At 48.6% G+C, this 19,398-nt stretch overlaps 9 protein-coding genes across 9 annotated transcripts; 2 read left to right on the top strand and 7 right to left on the bottom strand.

Annotated features, from left to right (window-relative positions):
* Window positions 1-271: 271 nt before the first annotated feature.
* HD556DRAFT_1388605 (P-loop containing nucleoside triphosphate hydrolase protein) lies at window positions 272-1,659 on the bottom strand. The gene is made up of 7 exons (XM_041303490.1): window positions 1,462-1,659; window positions 1,283-1,402; window positions 1,103-1,115; window positions 971-1,054; window positions 788-918; window positions 631-734; window positions 272-578 (listed from the first exon to the last, which is right to left on the bottom strand). Exons 1-7 carry the CDS (start codon window positions 1,525-1,527, stop codon window positions 482-484), a joined length of 615 nt encoding a protein of 204 aa, XP_041157913.1. The 5' UTR covers window positions 1,528-1,659; the 3' UTR covers window positions 272-481.
* Window positions 1,660-2,472: 813 nt separating this feature from the next.
* Window positions 2,473-3,964, top strand: HD556DRAFT_1241323 (aspartic peptidase domain-containing protein; the record flags this gene model as incomplete). Its single annotated transcript, XM_041298190.1, has 5 exons — window positions 2,473-2,574; window positions 2,630-2,819; window positions 2,869-3,533; window positions 3,586-3,627; window positions 3,677-3,964. 5 exons carry the CDS (start codon window positions 2,473-2,475, stop codon window positions 3,962-3,964), a joined length of 1,287 nt encoding a protein of 428 aa, XP_041157912.1.
* A 77-nt stretch (window positions 3,965-4,041) lies between these two features.
* On the bottom strand, window positions 4,042-4,740 carry HD556DRAFT_676219 (uncharacterized protein). Its single transcript, XM_041311275.1, has 4 exons — window positions 4,682-4,740; window positions 4,474-4,628; window positions 4,296-4,419; window positions 4,042-4,231 (listed from the first exon to the last, which is right to left on the bottom strand). The coding sequence occupies exons 2-4, from the start codon at window positions 4,610-4,612 to the stop codon at window positions 4,120-4,122; spliced, it is 375 nt and encodes a 124-aa protein (XP_041157911.1). The 5' UTR covers window positions 4,613-4,628; window positions 4,682-4,740; the 3' UTR covers window positions 4,042-4,119.
* A 194-nt stretch (window positions 4,741-4,934) lies between these two features.
* HD556DRAFT_1310294 (EF-hand) lies at window positions 4,935-6,065 on the bottom strand (the record flags this gene model as incomplete). The annotated part of the gene is made up of 8 exons (XM_041300389.1): window positions 4,935-4,955; window positions 5,004-5,058; window positions 5,111-5,213; window positions 5,260-5,424; window positions 5,475-5,508; window positions 5,558-5,598; window positions 5,739-5,750; window positions 5,816-6,065. 8 exons carry the CDS (start codon window positions 6,063-6,065, stop codon window positions 4,935-4,937), a joined length of 681 nt encoding a protein of 226 aa, XP_041157910.1.
* A 1,782-nt stretch (window positions 6,066-7,847) lies between these two features.
* On the bottom strand, window positions 7,848-10,794 carry HD556DRAFT_1241415 (uncharacterized protein; the record flags this gene model as incomplete). The annotated part of the gene is made up of 8 exons (XM_041298199.1): window positions 7,848-9,390; window positions 9,436-9,611; window positions 9,665-9,690; window positions 9,745-10,107; window positions 10,162-10,343; window positions 10,397-10,462; window positions 10,513-10,611; window positions 10,661-10,794. The coding sequence occupies 8 exons, from the start codon at window positions 10,792-10,794 to the stop codon at window positions 7,848-7,850; spliced, it is 2,589 nt and encodes an 862-aa protein (XP_041157909.1).
* Window positions 10,795-12,176: 1,382 nt separating this feature from the next.
* HD556DRAFT_1241326 (ribosome biogenesis protein Nop16) lies at window positions 12,177-13,634 on the bottom strand (the record flags this gene model as incomplete). Its single annotated transcript, XM_041298191.1, has 4 exons — window positions 12,177-12,382; window positions 12,596-12,978; window positions 13,291-13,351; window positions 13,538-13,634. The coding sequence occupies 4 exons, from the start codon at window positions 13,632-13,634 to the stop codon at window positions 12,177-12,179; spliced, it is 747 nt and encodes a 248-aa protein (XP_041157908.1).
* Window positions 13,635-13,805: 171 nt separating this feature from the next.
* On the top strand, window positions 13,806-15,616 carry HD556DRAFT_1388522 (HAD-like protein). The gene is made up of 10 exons (XM_041303489.1): window positions 13,806-13,970; window positions 14,030-14,163; window positions 14,266-14,357; window positions 14,415-14,563; window positions 14,621-14,664; window positions 14,727-14,799; window positions 14,853-15,060; window positions 15,145-15,231; window positions 15,282-15,322; window positions 15,451-15,616. Exons 2-10 carry the CDS (start codon window positions 14,128-14,130, stop codon window positions 15,558-15,560), a joined length of 840 nt encoding a protein of 279 aa, XP_041157907.1. The 5' UTR covers window positions 13,806-13,970; window positions 14,030-14,127; the 3' UTR covers window positions 15,561-15,616.
* HD556DRAFT_1388499 (ubiquinol-cytochrome-c reductase complex subunit-domain-containing protein) lies at window positions 15,617-16,202 on the bottom strand. Its single transcript, XM_041303488.1, has 4 exons — window positions 16,076-16,202; window positions 15,943-16,008; window positions 15,832-15,885; window positions 15,617-15,766 (listed from the first exon to the last, which is right to left on the bottom strand). The coding sequence occupies exons 1-4, from the start codon at window positions 16,124-16,126 to the stop codon at window positions 15,716-15,718; spliced, it is 222 nt and encodes a 73-aa protein (XP_041157906.1). The 5' UTR covers window positions 16,127-16,202; the 3' UTR covers window positions 15,617-15,715.
* Window positions 16,203-17,934: 1,732 nt separating this feature from the next.
* Window positions 17,935-19,153, bottom strand: HD556DRAFT_1241311 (uncharacterized protein; the record flags this gene model as incomplete). The annotated part of the gene is made up of 4 exons (XM_041298188.1): window positions 17,935-18,321; window positions 18,375-18,472; window positions 18,525-18,793; window positions 18,852-19,153. The coding sequence occupies 4 exons, from the start codon at window positions 19,151-19,153 to the stop codon at window positions 17,935-17,937; spliced, it is 1,056 nt and encodes a 351-aa protein (XP_041157905.1).
* Window positions 19,154-19,398: the final 245 nt, after the last annotated feature.

The following is a 19,398-nucleotide window of genomic DNA, read 5'->3' as shown; positions in this document are numbered from 1 at the left end:
CTGTGGATTATCGATGATGATTTCACCAGGAGTCCAGCATGTCAGCTCAATCCGACCGATATGGACGTGATCAGTGACATACTGATCAGATAAGTTGATTCCTGGGGTGCTCTGATGGGCCGCATTGCGATAACGTACATAGGATAACGTCCATCTTTTCCGTGACGATCGGTGGGGTCAGGGCCGTCAGGCAGCAAGCAGCTTCTGATCAGTACTCAAGGCGACTCAAGGGGGATATGAGCATACTCAAGCTTCTCAGGATCACGCAGAATAGGAGCAGAGAAGCCTAGAATTAGGACGAAGAAAATTGATAAAGCGCAAAAGAACATGTCCAAAGTAGCAGATGATATGTAGAAGGGAATATGATAAAGAACCCGCTCCTGAGTATTGGGTCATCATACAATTCTTGCAGCCACGAGACATCACGAGGGCGTACAATCTCAGCGGCGTGACCCCACCCCAAGCTGATCACAACCCTCCTTCAGCAGCAAGGGCTCGACTGCTGTTGCTGAACAGATTGACCTGGTGTGACTGTTGACGATTTGGCACCACCAGCAGGCGTCGAGGTCGATCCCATTCTTTAAACAAGTCAAACAGGCTGCATAAGCGCTGGGTAATAAATTTGCCTACCTATCCTTGATCTGTTTCGCCATCGTCAAAAATGATTGTTCAACGTTTGTCGCATTCTTTGCAGACGTCTCCAGGAAAGGAATGTTAAGCTGATCGGCAAATTCCTGTTAAGGTGGTTAGAATATCCCCCAACAAAATATTCTAAGCAAATACTCGCCTTCGCCACACTGTACTCCACCACCTTCTTACTGGTGAGATCACTCTTATTCCCAACCAGTAGCTTATTGACGCCCTCAGAGGCGTACCTATCTATCTCCTGTAGCCACTGCTTGACATTCGTAAAGGTGTCTTATTGTCGTTGGTAAGTGCTCAAGTCCGCGTTTCAGGCCAGCATTCTTACCGTTATCAGTAACGTCGTACACAACAATGATACCATGAGCCCCTCTATAATACGACGACGTTATGGTGCGGAATCGTTCCTGGCCTTCTCACATCAGCCCACCATTGCACAAAAGCTAGCGCACGGACATACCTGCAGTATCCCACTGTGACGCGTATACGAATGGTATGTAAGTAACAAGTCAATGTAAAAATGAATCAGGCGACTTCGCGAAGCAATGCATGTTGACCGCACTGGCGCACTCCAGTGCACGTAGTGGTAGCGTCTGGCTGCAGTACTCCAAGAGGGAGTCGTGAAAGGCACCCAACTCACAATTTGCAACTTGACAGTCTTGCCTTCGAGTTCAATAGTGCGGATCTTAAAGTCAACACCAATGGTACTGATATAACTCTCAGTGTACGTGTCGTCTGCGAAACGGAGGAGAAGACAAGACTGTTGAATGACACGACGTCAGTGGATACTTGAAACTGGTGGCCGCAGTAGCAACGTACCTTTCCGACACCAGAGTCACCGATGAGGAGAAGCTTGAAAAGATAGTCGTATTCGCTGGTGTGCATGGTGAGCTCGAGTATGAGATGGACGGTGGCAACTAAGGGAGACGAGGCAAGAAAAGACTTGGGACAAGGTGAATTGGCGGTTGGTGCTGTGTGACGCGTGGTGCGTGAGGCGTGACTCTGACAACACACCGCCCGAGCACCGCCACTCTTACTGTGTCCCTTCTCTGCCTCACAACAATAAATGGAGATTTGGCAGGCCTTGTCCGCCTTTCATCGACATCTCCCGAACTATTGCACATTTACCTGGGCAACAAGAAAAATGCTACTGGTTCTGGACATCCCTTTTTGGCGCGTTCAGTCTGTTTTGTCAGCGTGTTTCACGTCAGGTTATTAAACCCTGAAAGCCCCTACGCGTAAACGCCTAGAGCATTACTGTAAATAATGCCCGAGTGGTCCTTGATGATGATCAGAATTTCCTCATTGTGGACTACCCATTTAGTCAAGATGCGTATTTCATCAGTTCTTCTAGTAACGTCACACGACGCTGGCGTAGTCCATACTTATCATGATGCGGCCGACAGTATTAAATCATGACCGGTTACATTGACATAATGTTGGGCGTGGCTTACGGTCATCATGGATTCCCACTGGGACTAGTTCAGGTCAGATTCCAATCCAGACCGATCCAATGGAATCAAATCGATTCCAGGGGACTTAGAATCGCCAGTGATTGAGAAACTTCTTAGGCCTCTTCCAATCTAAATCATCACGTTTACTCATCATCAACTGTTCTCTCGATATAGCGACCATTATGAAGAGGTTAGACCATCGAAGTGACACTTCCCAAAGGATGCAGCTCCGCTTACAACGTGGGCTCCATCAAGATCCATCTATCTTGCTTAGCGATGTTTCGGTGGCCAGTAGCCAAGAGTAGTGGGTCTCGTGTTCTCCCACCTGCGTAATTTAACTGATGGCCCCTTAGTGCGTATCTGATTCGTACCGAGTATGTACGCTGGTGTTATTCTATTAGTCCCTTCTCATGCCCCCGATTGCAGCATTGGGGGACAAGAATTTTGGATCACATTTGATACCGGCTCCTCAGACCTCGTGAGCCTGCCGTTATCTTTTTACTACACTTAGAAAGCCAAATTATATCCCACAGTGGGTGGTTTCATCAGATTGTACAAATCCAGATTGCCAGGACATCACGAGATATTCGTCCTCGTCATCTAGCACCCTGACATTATCAAATCAGTCTTTCGAACTGACATACCTGGTGGGGTCAGTGCTGGGAACAGTAGGCACAGAGACCGTAACGCTCGGCCCGTATGAAATATCCTCCCAAACATTTGGTGTGGTCCCCGTTTCATGCTTGTTGAAATGCTCACGATCACCACGCAGCCTTGGCTAACCAGACGAGCGGGCTTGCTCTTTCTTACACAGGAAACTCGGGTATCTTAGGCCTATCGTTTCCACTCGTCGCTTCCATCCCCCTAACGTCTGGGACCCCCATCCTGGATAATCTATTCACCCATTTCGACGACCAACACCGGTTTTTCGCGTTCAAATTAGGACGAAACGAGTCACAGGATATTTCGTATTCAGATTCATCGCTCACTATTGGGGAATTGGACTCCTCCTTGACAAATGATACGAGTCAGTTCGCATTCACGCCGGTCTTCGCATCGACACCAGGCGAGTATGATTTCTGGAAGCTTCCGATTCAACAGATTACGATCAACGATCAGGTCCTTTCTCTCTCGCGTTCGCTGGTCCGCGGTGCACCGTCACCGATCGCAGTGCTTGATACCGGGACGACTCTTATTTTAGGTCCGACTGCGGACGTCAACGCGTTCTGGTATGCTATAGGAACGGGTGGGTCCACGAGGTACGACCAGCAGACAGAAACATGGCAAGTGAGGTGCGAGAGGGCCGTGGACGTGCGCATTAAACTTGGCAATTCCGATACTGCAAAAGAATATCCACTCCATCCCGAGGATGTCAACTGGGCTGAAGTTGAGACGCAAGACGGCTGGTGTACCGGTGGAATACAGGCAAACAACGGAGTGAGAATGCTCTCAAACCGAATCTTGATTGTGTTCTGACTTCAACCGACAGGTCGACTCCGGAGATTGGCTTCTCGGGGCTGTGTTCTTGAGGGTACGTTCACGATTTTTCCTTCGATCATACCTCCCTAATACTCTTGTAGAACGTCTACGTCATACACCAGGGCAAAACGGCTTCCAATCCACCGATGATCGGGTTGTTGAATACGACGGACCCGTCCGCTGCTCTCGCAGAGTTCACATCATCCAGAGGACAAGACCCAGCTCCCCCGCCTTCCCTGCTACGCGCTGGTTCTTCAGCTACAGAATTGAGGGACACTCTCGCGACTTGTCTCGTATGCGGGATATGCGGATTTTTGGTCGGAGCCATTGGAATTATGATCTACCGTCACCGACAGCGAAGGAGATCGCAAGGACAAGTCCATATATGATACAACTTGAGTAGATATCGTATCCAGCGCTACAGTGTCCAGCGTCCACATAATAGTACAAAGACGCATAGTATCGTACCTCATCATCCTACAGGGTAACTCTCATGCAGACGAGCAAAAATAGTTAATGATCCATGACACGCTCGACATCCGGGTCACTTCTGAGGTTGGATATACCCAGGCTCGTATCCACCGCTCTGAGACGGCCCATACTGGCCCTGCAACTGCGGATGCTGATACCCCGGCTGAGCCACCTGAGGCTCCCACCTGCCCCACCAAAGAAACATCAACGACCCTCGCACATCACAAAAAAAAAAAAGAACTTCCTCACCCAGGCTGCACATGCACCTGCAGCTGACATATCCCGCACATCCACACATGCTTCGAGTTTAGAGGAATGAGCGGGACGAAACAGAGCTCGAACCAGGTTCTAGACTTGGCGGAGAACATCGCAGCTGAGACGGGCTTTCGTTAGGGAGTGGAGCTGGGAGTATGTTTATGCGACGTACCGTTATGGCACCGAGGACATATTCTGGCTCCTTCGTTTCCTTCCGGCTTGATTTTTGTGGGGCAGCCGACTGTAAAAGGTGTTATAAATATCGAGTATGGCGGAGCGCGAGCATGGTAGGCGAGAAATCCCACGAACATATGATTGGTAGACAAACTGTAGGGAAAGTATCAGAAACTGGTCGGTAGAATGTACATGTCCTGTCTTACAAAAGCAATCCATGGTGGTGTCGAGGTTGGTGATGGGTAGCTTAGAGTGAGTTGTTGCGCAGTCAGTGGTCACAGGGGTCCAAATGGGGCTTATAACGCATGCAAATTGAAATTGCAATCTTTGGCGAGGCTCATATACATACATACAGAACGGTGAGGGTTGTATATACATGAAACATCGTATTTCAAAAGGTTATCATACATCTTCAACGTCCGCAACGAATTTATCGCATTGCATCACAGTTCTCACCAGTTAAGGCGCACTCAGCGAAATCTGGGGTGTCCGAGTCAGACAAGTGCGCCACAATATCGACCCGCTCACCTTCAAAAAATCTTCATAGTTGAGTTGAATCCAGCCGTCATTGTCACGGTCCTCCCTGGAGAGTCGTTAATAACTGCATGGCGTGGATGGATTTATCCATATCATACCTTTGGAATGTTTCGGTCAAAGTCTTGACGGTCACGCACGCTCTCACGAAGCGGTCGAACGTAATACCAGGAGGGGGGCCATACGCACTAGTCGCGCCAGAAGCTATCGGACAATTTAGATTTTTGATTGCAAAAGAGAGTTTCCGTACCGTATCGAATTTCTAGCGCTTGTAACAAAGGAGGAGATAGGTTATAACCAAAGTTGCGGAGGGCTTCCGCGAGTTCACGTCCGTCGATAGAACCAGAATGGTCCCTGTCAAAGTGCTTGAAGACTCGTTGCCATTCGGCGATATATTTCCATAAGCCAGCGAATTCTGGGCCATATCGACGTCAGCGATAGTTGAGAATTTCATATATGGAGTACCATTGAAGCCGATGGTTCCGCTTCGATCAGTATCCTGGGGGAAGTTACATATGTTATTTTTTGCAGGGTGAGGTCATACGTACGAAGATGTTCATGAGCATCTTGACGGTATCGAGATCAAACTCTAAGCATGGTTTCAGCCATCAGTTGGAACGGGGTAAACGATAAAGAGGCTAGTCTGGGCATTAGCACGATCGCTCAATGTCCTACCAGAGCGTATTGCCAATCGCATAAAACCATGATATCAACGAGGGGTGTACTCACTCGTCCAGTTTCCTAGTAAGCGCCGAAAGTACGAGTTGTAGCACGACGATCATCCGCAAGATTGCAGTGCCACTTACCGTTTACCAGGGCAGCTTGAAGTTCTGTGACGCTGAGAGCGCCCGATCGATCAGTATCGACGGCGCAGAACCACTGCCAGAGCTGAGGATCAGCGCCAGCTGGAAGGCCCTGATGTTGAACGTATTGCCTTGGTTGGGAATTGGGGTATCGAGCGGGGTTAGACGCGTAGGCATTGGGAGGGTTTGAGGTATAGACATTTGGAGGGTTTGATCCATAGGCATTGGGGGGGTTAGGGGTATAGTAAGACATGCGGGGCTAGATCTGTTGTGGATGGGGACAAGGAAAGAGTGCGATACAGCATCGTGACTGGCGTCACTGTGTGGCAGGTGGCAGGTGGCTGTGCCAAGTGGCAGTCGCGCTCAACTTGTCATTTTGATTTCGTTCAAGACAGCTGTCGAGGACGCTCTTACAAGGCGCGGTCATCAAGTCACCCAGCCCAGCATGATATACGAATAAATTGATATTGCACGGGTCAAAAGAGGATGTTTACCGCGGATGTCCGAGACTTCCGACATGTGACGAAGAACAGCCCGTTTGGGTTGGTATCAACGGTGATGTCGACCATAAGTGGGCAAGGTTCCAGGGACGAGTGTCCAGGCAGGAGAGGACACGATTCTCCCGTGAAGCTTCTAGCTTGGCAGCGAAGGTTATGCGTCCTCAGGTGCCAAGTTGGTCTAGGTCGTGTCACTTATCAGGGACATTGATAGCCAGTATCGTACGCAGGAAAAGTTGCGGGATTTGCAAAGTGGTGCACATGGTGCCGCCAAGTGACTTACGTTCGTTCGCACCAGAATGCGCTCACATATTTGCAGAAATAAAGCGAGACAACCGGAATGATGATGATGCTGACAGCGGGGATCTTCGGACAGCAAGGAACAGTCCGGTGTAGAGAGCGAAGCCGCAACATGGCCAACCAATAAAGCTTTGAGGAGCCTGCTTCCCTCCGGAAGACTTCTATTTGTTTTTATCGCAAAAAGAGAGAACAATGAAAGCTGTGCGGCAGACGATTGTAGCCGCATCCCGGATCCGAGGTTGTGGTAGGTCAAGGTATCGACGGATGGCCAAGCTTGGTGGCTGGTGCTCGGAGATAGGAGTCCGCATTTCGTAATGACCTCAAGTCCCCGTCCAGACTTTGATAGCGATAATCATTGACTTGCTATGAGGACCACAACGGTTATTCCCAAGGGTTATCCCATCAAGCTGTCATCCGACCCTGGAAAGGCGTGCACTCGCATTCAACACGAGGACAGGAGCTCACAATCAACGTGCGGCGGGATGACATCACTAGGACTAGTACTACATGGGGTACAAGAAGTTTGATACGTATCCGCACTGTTCCTTTGTTGGGGGGAATGGAAGTTTTTCTGCGGGATTAATGTGTCGTCTCACAGTTGCCGGCCGCCACTTTCATGAACCACATGGCTAGATAAAACGGTAATTTGGAAACGTACCATCGGAGACTACTCAATTGTGCAAGCGCCAAGCACTAATAGAAAAAAAAAAAAAAAGTTTGAAACTTGTAACACGATGCAGGTACCCCCAACTCTCAGCCGTCGGAATTTTTGGACAACACGATGCAGGTCGACTTGGGCGTCGTCAATGCGCCCCTTCTTTGATCGGAGCCTAGTTGCTTCTAGCACAGATGGACGGGCGTCAGTGTCAATGTCATGATGCCATTCAATTGAATTATATTCTAAAATGAGATGCGTACACAAATGAAACTATCCGGTATATTTAGGTATATCCATCATATCTCCTCAGATCTTCTGCATCACGTACTCATTAGAACCACCGATTTACATTCTCATGCATAATGATAATACATCTACTACTTGTCTATGATAATAAAGGTCGAAAAAGGGTATAAACAAATTCTAATACATCCAGTGATAAAGCGGTAATATAATGGCTATGAAATAAACGTGAAGATGATGGATGCAGCTCCACTCTCTGATGTAGAACTTGGAAATAATCAAGACCAGATAACATGTGACTCTCTAATAAAAACGTACACTGACGACAATTACTTCTTTAGTGGTAGAATGTTTGGCAGTCCGCTCCAGTAAAGATCACGCTCGGGTCCAGGTATCCGCTACCAGGCCCCACTGGATGTTGATATTGCGATGTCCATCCATGAGCGCCTCCAACAACACCCGGCCCCGTGGTCCCGTCCACAGAAAATGAGAATGGATCAAGATCCCCATTGTAGAATGAATCATTCTCCGTTTTCAGCGAGTGCTGTATAGGTGGAAGATGTTTTAATGATGACAGTGTGTGAGGCGATCCAGAATCAGGTGGCGACACGCTGCGGTTCGTAGTCGCGTTACTCGTCATCGAACTCGACGTCGTGGGTGGCGTATATGTAGACCAACTGCCACTGCCATCGTCCGTGATAGCCGTGTTGGGTGAACTCTCCGCAGGAGAAAACGCAACCGACAGTGGAGGAAGATGAGGACGAGACTGACCAGCGGCTGACACAAGTGAGAGTGAACGAGGCGTCGCTCCTTGACCGCGAGCGGACGCCGGCAACGACGGTTTGTTAATCATATATGGAGAATGATCCTGCGAACGTTGTCCTGAGTGATAAGCCTGAGCACGTTGATCCTCAAGATAATCACGCTGACGGTTGCGTTCACGACGGCGCTCATCATCACGGATGACCCGTGCCTCCCAAACCATGCGAACTGTCTTCTCCCGCTCCTCGCTGTTGGCGTAGATCCAGCCAATCTCTCCTAGTGCCCGTAGACACACGTCAACACCGTCCTCGGCGTCAGCGTCCCAAGCGAGTCCGTCATCGCCTTTCAGATCACTATCCGCATCCTGATCAACGTCCCCTTGCGCAAGTAGCAAGGCTGCATAGTAGCATCCGTCTCGGATGAGCCCGGCATCATGAGCGAAGAATCCGCTCGATGGAACAGCTAGGTGACGCTTCAAGATAGCGATGACGCGAGGAAGCACAAGGCGGCAACGGCGAGTAGCTTGGGCGAGCATGCGGCAAAGGGCACGATCGGCGGGAGGGGAACGACCGTTCGAGTCGGGGCTCCCCTTGGTTTGATTAACGATGCGCTGTCTCAAGGCTTCCCGGATGATGTTCAAGCACTCAAAGATGAACACTTGCCATCCGCTCACGAAACGCTCGACGTCCTCTCCACGAACAAGGCCGCCACCCACGGTGCCAATGCCGCCTGCTCCACGACGGAGAGACTCAAAGTCCTCCCAGCATCGCTCGAGCCCATCCCAGATCTCCACGAGGGAGTCCTCGCGGATTGCAACACCAGCATCGGTGCGACGACGCGCACGAGGTCCAGTGAGCACTGCGTGAACGGCACGACATACACCAGACACGGAGAGGGCGAGCGAAAAATAATGGGACGAGAGCAGGTAAGAGAGCGAAGCGCGCGAGTGACCACGAGGATCCTGCAAGGAATTGACAGGGTTATCGGACGACACTGGAGAAGTGGCGGTAGGGGACGAGTGTGATGAAGCAGATGTAGATGAAGGAGCGCTGCCAGATGCAGATGCACAGTATTGAGGAGGAAGTGTGCTTTGGAATGCAACAAGGTCGTCCTCGTCACTGGAAACAATCAGAGAATGTCACTCGGGGATGGCATATACGTACAGGTATAGCCGACCGCCGCGCAAGGCAGTGCGAACACCTTCGTGTACGTAAGCGTACCAGAATACTCTAGCACGGACAAGTGCGTCACAATACGATCCTTGGCCACTTTGTAGGACAGAATGATTGCTCGAGCTGCAGAGCGTGTAAACTTGGGAAAGCGTTGCCTCGTACATGGCCTAAACAAGGACGATCAGTCAATACGCTTCCATGTCAAGCACATGGCACTTACCCCCCTGTCCATGGAACTTTGTATACCTAGTGACGAGTGCGTCAGCTGAGGGTGCCCTGGAATTATTAATGGACACAAACCCTGAGTTAATGGAAGGATGAGCAAAAGAACCCTAACGCCGTCCCAAGTCGGGCGTCGGAGTACGGCGTGAATATCGATGAGATGGAGGATCTCCCTGATCATGGACTCTGTACGAAGAGTGCGAGCGCGACGGTTTGGGTCAGAGTAATCATCATCGGCATCTTGAGAGAACTTGGGTGCGTCGGGCATAGTGGGGGAATGGGGCTCTGCTTCTTCCTCCACACCATATTCATCGACGCCAAATGAGGCAGCCCAAGTGACAAGTAGCATCGCAATCATCTGACCCTCGATACTGAGAGTGGAAGTGCCCTTAATATGAGCAAAGTATCTTGATGTGAATTCAGTGGGTTCGATTATAGGGCCTAGATGAAGAAAAGATGGATGGGTGATAACTATGACGGCAAATGAAATCTTACGTTGAATGCTGAATCTGCGGAAGAAAGATGAGCTAAGGAATTCTAGCTTGAGGAGGGGGATAGTGGATTGTCTGGATGTGGCGATCCCCGCGGAGAGCGTGGTTGGGATCGTGGGGTTTGATGGAGTGGACATGGCAGAAGACGAGTTAGATTCGTCATCTGTAACTTTGCCGTAGACAGCTCTAATTGATTGAAATTAAATTTAAATGGGACTAGTAGTGGGAGGACGACTGACTCTACTTGTTGTAAACGGCGGCCGCGTCTTAAAAGTTTCACAGCTTTGACTTCAGCAAATTCATCGCTAAAATAGACATGATGATTCAATTCAATTGTATGCTAAATGTTACGTACACGCATTTGATCCCACGTTCTTTGCAGTTTGAGCATGAGGGATGCTGGACACCGCTTGTGGTCTGTGTCATTGGGAGGTCTTTGAGGTCACATCGAACTCTATACAGAGATTGAGATGAAGGGATGAGAAGAGTGATTCAAGGCATACCTTCGCATGCGGCAAGCACCACAAGCGGAGAACTGTTGCCTAGAAGACTTTGGTTGGCCAGCAGCTCGTCGTGGATATGGAGCGCTAGCAGCGGATGCGGTTCTCGGTGCAGAGGAAGATGCTCGTGGCGACATTATGGTGGAAGAGTGGGTAGTGGACAAGAAGGAGATGAAGAGTTTAAGTAAAGGATAACAATGGTGGTGAGATTTATAATAAGGTCGGAGAAGGGCCGATATTGGATGGAAGATTAAATATGGTTTGTTTGACGTCGATATGCGGAAGTTCGATTGGCAGTTCAGACGGCTCGAACAGAACGCGGATAAAAATGGAAAGAGTGAAAGACACGAGAAAAGCGGATGTCGTAAGTCGAAGTCGATCTTTCGGGAACACCAGATTTGGGGCGTTTACCTTCGCTTGAACTTGATATTTGATGCTGTACCTTCGGCGACCTTGTGAGCGCTGCAGGTATCTCGTCATTCAGTGGCGTTGATCTGGGATCTACCCAATCATTTTATCACAATAAATCCAAGAACGCTATACGAGGTCACCGTCGTAATCAATTCAACGTTGACTGCAACGTACCTCATACGGCTGTGCGTGTACCAATAGATTCAGGACCAAATCGATTTTCTTGACTCCTACAGGCACTCAGTAAAAGTCTCTTTTTCCGCCAATCGGAAAGAAATCCATCATACCTGCCGTGAGAACCACAACGCCGCCCACTCATTAACAGAGCAACCCTGACAGGTGTCGTATACCTTTTTCAACTTTGTTTGCACCTGACCTGCGTGCGCTGATAGGTCCGGTCTTGGCCACTTTGCCGTCTTAGAAGGTCGAGAGCTTGTCAATAACTTATCCAATTTCGAATTCCGACTTGCCGGATTTATTTAATTAGTTCAGATCTCAGATTATTGATCCCTTCGTAAGCTTTACGATGCGGCATGCGCGCTATGTTTTTTCTATGATGGAAAATGTCAGACATCGTTACACATTCATGACTCAGGCCAGGGTCCTATTACTCTTCTCATATCCCGTATTACTCTTGAACCTCCCGCTCATATCTCGTATTACTTTTGAACCTCACTTGTTAATTCAATGTGGCAGTTTCGCAAATATCCATCATGCCTAGGCGTCACCCCGTCGCCACATATTACCACAAGCAATGGCCGCTTCATGTCACCTGTTCACCGGGGATATCTTGACTCAATGACTTAGTGATTTGCGTTGTGATATCGCCCCTGACCCTGCTTAACGAGATTCATTCACGCGTGCTCCATGCTAGTCCTTCCCTCCGATGTGCGTACACAGCCTTGCCCATTTTCGAAGCTCCGGTGTGATATATGTCACAGTCACACCACATCCTCATATCGGTGTCGGTTCACTCCGCTTAACCGGGCGCTCGTCAACACTACTGAGCCGCCCTCCAGGTGCAGTGCTGCAGAAGTAATATCCACAGGTTATGTATTGCATTTTGAACGTGCCAATCTGCGATAATCCGCCCACATGTATCTCTCGGTCAGCAGAATGACTCCACCCCGCCCGCTTTACCGACCGCCCTTCTTAGTTCACCCACTGTCTTTTGTTCGGGATTTAGACGGCGATCTATCGCCATCCTCTCGTAGTTATCGCCATATTTTTGGATCAACCGCGCCAGGTATGATCTTTCTCCACATGACGAGTGTCGCACAACCGCCCTGCCAGAAGTCGACAGTTGCTCCAACACTATTGTTTCAAACAAAATTAACTGGTCAGTAAATCGAAAAACCGCCGAATGTCATATGAGCCATAAAGAAGCGCTAGTGCCGTAGGCACCACACTAATAGATCCCAAGAACTCATCAAGTATAGGATAGTCTCTCTAATTGAGATCATGGAAAACTGAGTTTTGCGCCAGAAGACAAACCGCGAGAACATTGATTTTGATAGCGGCACTCACCGTCAATCGCATGTGTTCCCTGCGCACACGACGAGGATGATTCTCGTGCATCTATGGTGCGATTTGGATGGTATATTCTATTGAGACAACCGACCCAATCACCCATAGTTTTCTCATCTACCTCTGCGTCGGGGAGCTCCGTGTTTTGTACAGAGTCTTGAATCTCCTCGGATTCAGGAAGGTCGATTCGTATCACATTACCAGACTCGTCTCGGATAATTCTTCCAAACCCCTTGGGTATAGTCGAAGGGCCAGACTCAACTGACTTGAGGGTAGCAGAGACTGACTCAACATCAGCTGAAACTTTTGGAGGGATTGATGTCCGTTCGACTCCGCCTGATTGCGTGGGGGTCAAAGCAAACTGAAGTCCCAATGCAGCATAGCTGTAGAAAAACATTTGTTCAGAGATTTAAACGACCGGTCAAGGACACAATTCATTGAATTAATTGCAAGCCGCGGAGCTGATGACAAGTCTCGCGGGGGTCGACAGGAATCAAGACCTATTCCATTGGGACAGTTGCCCACGTGTTATAACCCATCTCAGATATCTCACCACTAGAGCGGATAATCGTCCAAGTCTGATGACTGGCAACAAAGTCCGTATCGCCGTAAGATTTTGACAAATTCGAAAACACCAGCCCCACCGGAACTCCAAGAGCAAAACAAATTGAAAATTAATGCGGAGATAAACTCACTTTTGGTGAACTGTCTTTGATTTATCCCAAGCGTCCTGCAAGGCTTTTGGACCTCGTATCACTAAAAGGGAACTTCGTCAGCTAGGCACTTTGTCAATCACAATTATAATCTTCCACAAAACCAATCAGGCATAACGACAGCACGAGGCGAATCAGATACACCAAACAAGAATCCGCGAGTATCCGATAAATGAGCACATGAACGTTCATGTATCATGGATATAATTTAATATCATCGGAAACTCACCTGGCATCTTCTTCAGGAGTCTCTGTGCACGCCGTGAGTGGGATACGGTTTTATGCGTTGATGATTTGGCTTTACGACGTTGCCGTGGATTAGGCATATTCGGTCCTGCAAGTTGGTAACGATCAGATACACGGATGAACGATCTGAATTGGCAGAGATGGAAGCTTCACTAGTATCTCGAAAATGTTGTACAAAGAGTCAAGCAAGAGATATTTTCAAACTCCGACCGACATAATAATACCACGGATAGGTAGCCCTAGCTGATCATCGTCTTCGTTCTGACAAGTTATGGCATTGTGACATCCACTGACATGGACACTTGATGAGAATGTTTCGCGGCACGACTATTCATATATTCATTAACTTCTTCCAAGACTTCAAGCGTTCAGGATTGTGTCGAATTTGCCGCCGGGATGATATGAACCGGTAACTTGTATGTTTAGATGCCGTACCTTCCCAGTTGATTCTTCTTCTTCATTGCGTCTCCTGCAGCAGCTTGTTCGGTTTGACAAAGCTTCGTGTGCTGCGGCAGCGATCATAGTCGGTTACCATTCTGCCAATCTGTAGGAGCCGCCGGGTTCGCTTAACCGATGTCTTCTCCCCATCTGAAGGCCATTATTTTTGATGTACGTCCCGTTGGTACCGACGCGAACAACGCACGCGGTGCCGTCTTGTCGCTCGTCATGGCTGCGGCTGATCATTGATCATCCTCGGGTAACTGTTCCCAGATTGGCGGCGTCGTCCTTCATAGCCCGTTCATTGCGATCGATGAGATCGAGTCGGAGAAGAGTCTACCCAGGAATTACCTGAATGTCTCGATGTCCGTCTGTCCAAACTATGTTCATCTCGGTATTTCTCATGTTTATTCCGTGGGCAGAGCCTCTCGGGGGCCGGGTGGGGCCTGGGAGAGATTCGAACGTGGAGAGCTATCGCTCTTCCCATTCTACGAAGAGTTTGGACGTGACCTGTCTGACACAGAAAATGGTAACAAATGGTATACGGAATACTGTGCTCGCAAAAAGATAGGTATGGCCTCATGATGGTACGTTTCTTAGGCAACTATTTTAATCCTTGTCGAGTCAGATCTCCCGGCTTTACCTGTGATGCTTGATATTGACGGCCGTGAGGTCAGTGTTGGAAACATCTGATGAGTCGCTGCTCTGATTATTAACTCCGCCAACGCCACAAGGTTTTTGGTAGGATGATGCGACAGTCTACAGCTTATGATTGTCACATCCTGCAGGCCATTCACCGGATAAGAGGTGACTCTATCGCATCACGGTACACTCCGAACATACTCAGTGCCTTATCTTAGCGTCTGGAAGATGGCTTATCATCGCTCTTACTAATAATTACTCGAAGCACATCACGGGCTCTTCTTCTTCGATGCCCCTGACTGCAGCACAACCTCCTATAGGAGTTCCCGACTCGGAGTTGCGGTTCTTGGGATGGGAGGATGGAGCAAAGTTTCATCTCCGTACATTATTCGATGACTTCTGTGACTCCAGCGAGTTAGGCATGCGGTACGTTAGGAAAACCCTCAACTAAGGTCTTCACGAGGTTCAGCAATAGTGGTGTTGCTTATACTACTTTCAACCCATCAACAGGAAACCTGATCCCGAATTTTATCTTCTTGCTTGTCAGCGAAATCACATTCGTCCCGGAGAAGCCGTCTTCCTTGATGATATAGGAATGTAAGGACTGTGCCTACCACGTTGCTGGTGAAATTTTTGACCATCAACAGGAACTTGAAGGCCGCTCGCGTTCTTGGCATGGAGACCATCCGTAAGTCGCGTATTCTAAGTACATCTGATCTGTAGATGCGTCCGCGGCTGCATCATCTTTGGCAGCTTGGACACCATGCGGCGCCGATGGCAAATCCTGGCAAACTGTCCTGACGAATCTTCTTTTAGATGTTCCGATAGGTGGCACTCTCGATGCAGTCAAACAGTTGGAAGGGAAATTAGGCATCGACCTTACTAGTGACCTTGACCATGACAACACAACATCTGCTAAACTTTGAAAGCCATGGCTACAGTTTGGTGGTATCACAATTTGTATGGACACCTCCGCGGGGGATTTAGATGATCGCAAATGTATATTCTGGATGGCCGCATTCTACATTAAACGAAATACTGGTATCCCAAAGGGCGGTATGTGTCTATAATCGCGGACCATTCAGAACGGCTTGTCCGAGGCAGGCGTTTTGTCCTCGTAGTAATTCCCGATCTAAAGTTGTACCCATCACGCGCGAGATGAGCAGAATGAATGTACACGATGATCTAAGACCTCACCAGCGGAACATTTACGAGAAGACCCTTTTTCACAACCGGGGTAACGGACAATAACTATTTGGTGAATCAGAAAAAAAAGTAAGAGGGACTAGTAGTACTATCTAGACGCACGAAGAGAGCAGCCGCGCCGGCACCTACGCCCCATATGCCTAGCGTTGGACCCCATTGTTTGGCCAGCTAAATCACATCAAAAGCGGATTTCAATAACCGAACCCTGGCCAGAAGAACAAGAGATGATACACACAGTGCTGGCAAAACGAGTTGGCGAGGTCGGTTGGAACGATACACGGGCCATGGCTTGATAGATACTGAGAATGGCGAGGGTTTGAATTTGGGTGATTGATGCTCGGGTGAGAGCGGAGAAACAAGCAGTGCACGTGACCTGACTCGACACGTTATACTACATAGTACAGGCCGTCTCCCCTAACCTATTACTGGTATACCGCGGAGGATGCAATCTGTGATGAGCTGCAGCGCACAGTAGCGGTGATGGTGACCATGGGTTCAAACATCCAGAAGACGGATCTGTCTCTATCAATAACTTCGTCGATGTCGGGCAATTATTTACATCCGGCGGGTGTTCGACTACACTGACTCGGAGATCTTGCACGATTGTCGCACGCAAAAAGTATACAATGTGTGCAACAAATCCAGTCAACCATCGATACCATCACATCGTCATGAACGTGAAATAACTATTCAAGAACACAGCTAGCCAGTCGCCCGAGGGACTCGTTCAAATTGGGAAGCTGAATGCATGAGATAATTTTACCCAACTTACGATACAACCGCATCAAGTGAGGAACGTTCAATCTAGATGTCTTTTCTACTACTCAGGAAAGATGATGGCCTTGGCTAAACTCCCAAGATATGATAGCATTGCGATCCCAGGATATCCAACTCTCCGACCCCATCTAGCATTTGCGCCTGGTGACTTAGCGCGTGTCTGATACAGCCTCAGGTTATTCAATTGGACTAGCGCAGAAGCATGATTATGGAAAGGCCCATTACATTCAGATAACAGAGAATTTAGTCAATAGAACGCTCTGAGAGGTTAATATAAGCGCCACAAACCCGGGGCTCTATAACGGCTTTTGGGAGTGATAGAATGTTCATACTTTGAACTTGCACCCTGAAACGAGGACGCAATGTCGTGTTCTTCATACTCTGGTTCAGACACGTTTGGAAGGTGATTGTTTGTTGTGCAATGTGTTTCAGAAGTTTTGTTGGCTCAAGTCCTTGTCTGTATATACTGTGTAAAGATAAGCGCTAATCAGGGTGTGTTAACATGGAGGTGAGGCGGAAATGACGTCCCTGATAAAGATTGGATGCTCCGTGTCAGACCGCCTTTCTGGAAAGCCAATTGAGTTGAAATACGGTAACGTGAACGAATTCAATCGAATTTGAGTGTGCCAGTTTCAATTGTCAGAGCTAAGGATGGTCAAGACCTTACCTCGCAAACTCACCTGTGACTCGATCATGCCGTATGCTGCTTTACGTCCTGATCGACCGGTGGTCAATGGAATCCACAACTGTGGGATGAAAAATCGTGTGGCTCCATTTCTGCCACCCAAACAACAAAGTCGCTAAAGATGTTCACACGTGCGTTGTGATGGCTGTGCTACAACACTCTGTGAATGGCCTCAAGGGTTCGTCTTCAAGCTCCCATGCGAATGTCGAGTTATATTTATGTATGATCCTGCGGGGATACCGTAGGAACAAGATTATGGTGTGGAAGCTTACCCGCGAGTTCTACTGCAATTCTAAAGCAAGAGTCTGAACGTTCTTTGATGGGGTTACTGGAGCCTATGGCCGGCGAGTTCTCGTGAAATCTTGATATTACCAGGGCACTATGGAACCCATCATCATTACCACATACTTGGACTGATGGTCACTCCAAGTTCGCTGCTCGAAGCCTCGGAGGTTTGATAGAACTTGCATTACGCCCAGCAAAATCTAGTAACGCATTTGACCTGTTGTTCCCGAAATGTTCATCGCCGATGTTGTAATTTTTTCAACCTTTCCCATACAACGATGCAATGAGAGTGACGTACCACGACTTGTTTGTGAATAAACTTCAGCGCACCCTTGGTGCAATTCATGTCACCGTTCATTGCACCCCACACCAGAAATGGTCGGCCCTCGGCCCTCAGCCTTCATATCCATGACCTGCCAGAACGAGCACCCTTTTCCTTCATTCTGTGCGCCAGCGTGGCACGTCCACCAGTATTTGTCCGTCTGACCGTCATGTCTATTTTTCATATCTGGACGCAAAATTGTTGGTACACCGCAATTGCAACGCGGGATGCTTTGCGGCCTGAAATCTGGTCGATAGAACCGGAAGGTTATATTGATACGACAATTGGACGGTTCTAATGGATGTTCCAGGCGAGCATGGTGAGGAAAGAGAGGCCGATAGAGGTCAAGTGTAGATTGAGGAGGAATTGAATGCTTGAACTTTTCCTGGGTGCTAGCATGCATAATGATCAACTGGATGCACGTCTGAGTATAGTTCTACATGTATCACTAGCGCGAAGACCTACAGAATTGTGAGGCAAAGGAATGTTAAATGTCTGTGCCCTCCGTGAGTGCATCTCTTCACTTGGCACGACCTCCCGGAGGCGAAAGATTCTTGTCGTCCCTGCAAACGACCCGGTATGACTACACAGGACAGCGGGTTAAAAGATGCTCACCGAGACTCAGTGAGGCAATAGTTGGGTAAGGCCCTAGATATGTTAAGTGGTCTGAGTGAAATCCAACGCTGTCCTTTGTGCCTTCGTAGCAATTTGATGCTGCTACATTGGCACGCCAGATTTGACCTTCGGAGCCCCTGCCTGCCCATTCAAGCGGGAGGCGAGGTCGCATCTGCATCTCTTTGTTGACCATATTTTCTACATACAAGCAGGCTTCTTCCATCACATCAGGAAAGACATTAGGTGGGTCTGTTTGTCGACCATTATACCTTTAGTGCGTCAGGTTAAATATTCGTCTCAAGAAGATACGACATTCTTTTATCTCACCAGTATTGTGCAGCCTCCTGCCACGAGTTATCAGACTCCACACCATCTGTCTTTCGAGCATAGAACGATGTGCGGTGAGGGCTCTCGACCACACGATCAAATAGCCACCATTTGTTCCTTTTCCAAGATTGTGACAGATCAAGCATGGTGTAGAATAATTTGCATGCAAGCTCTGGTGGCAATATGGATAGATGCATCGTGCAAGGTGTGTGCTTGGCCACCATCGGGGGGTTCATCAACGTCAAGGGAAGGAGGCGCGGTACATATCGCGTACTCGAGGGTGGTTGGCGTAGAACCGACATCAAGTCTACTTGGGGTTTGGTCGGAGGGCTGCTGCATACAGTGGTATCCTTGATGATCGCTTTAACAGGAGAGAGACTGGATTCCTTGACGCCCCGTTTCTTTCGAGGAGGACTGTCAGAAAAAGTGGTTTCGACTTTTGAATTGCCTGCATTTAACCAGCCTTGAAGACCCACAGAACGATCCTTTCTTTTTGAAACGCTGCTCACTGGCTTAGACCTTGTCTTATCGCCAGAATTAAGCAGTT

Source organism: Suillus plorans, assembly GCF_016647745.1.
Source record: "Suillus plorans strain S12 chromosome Unknown HD556scaffold_46, whole genome shotgun sequence".
NCBI lineage: Eukaryota > Fungi > Basidiomycota > Agaricomycetes > Boletales > Suillaceae > Suillus > Suillus plorans.
Note: the sequence above shows the minus strand (reverse complement) of the source record. Positions and strands in the feature narration are given on the sequence as shown.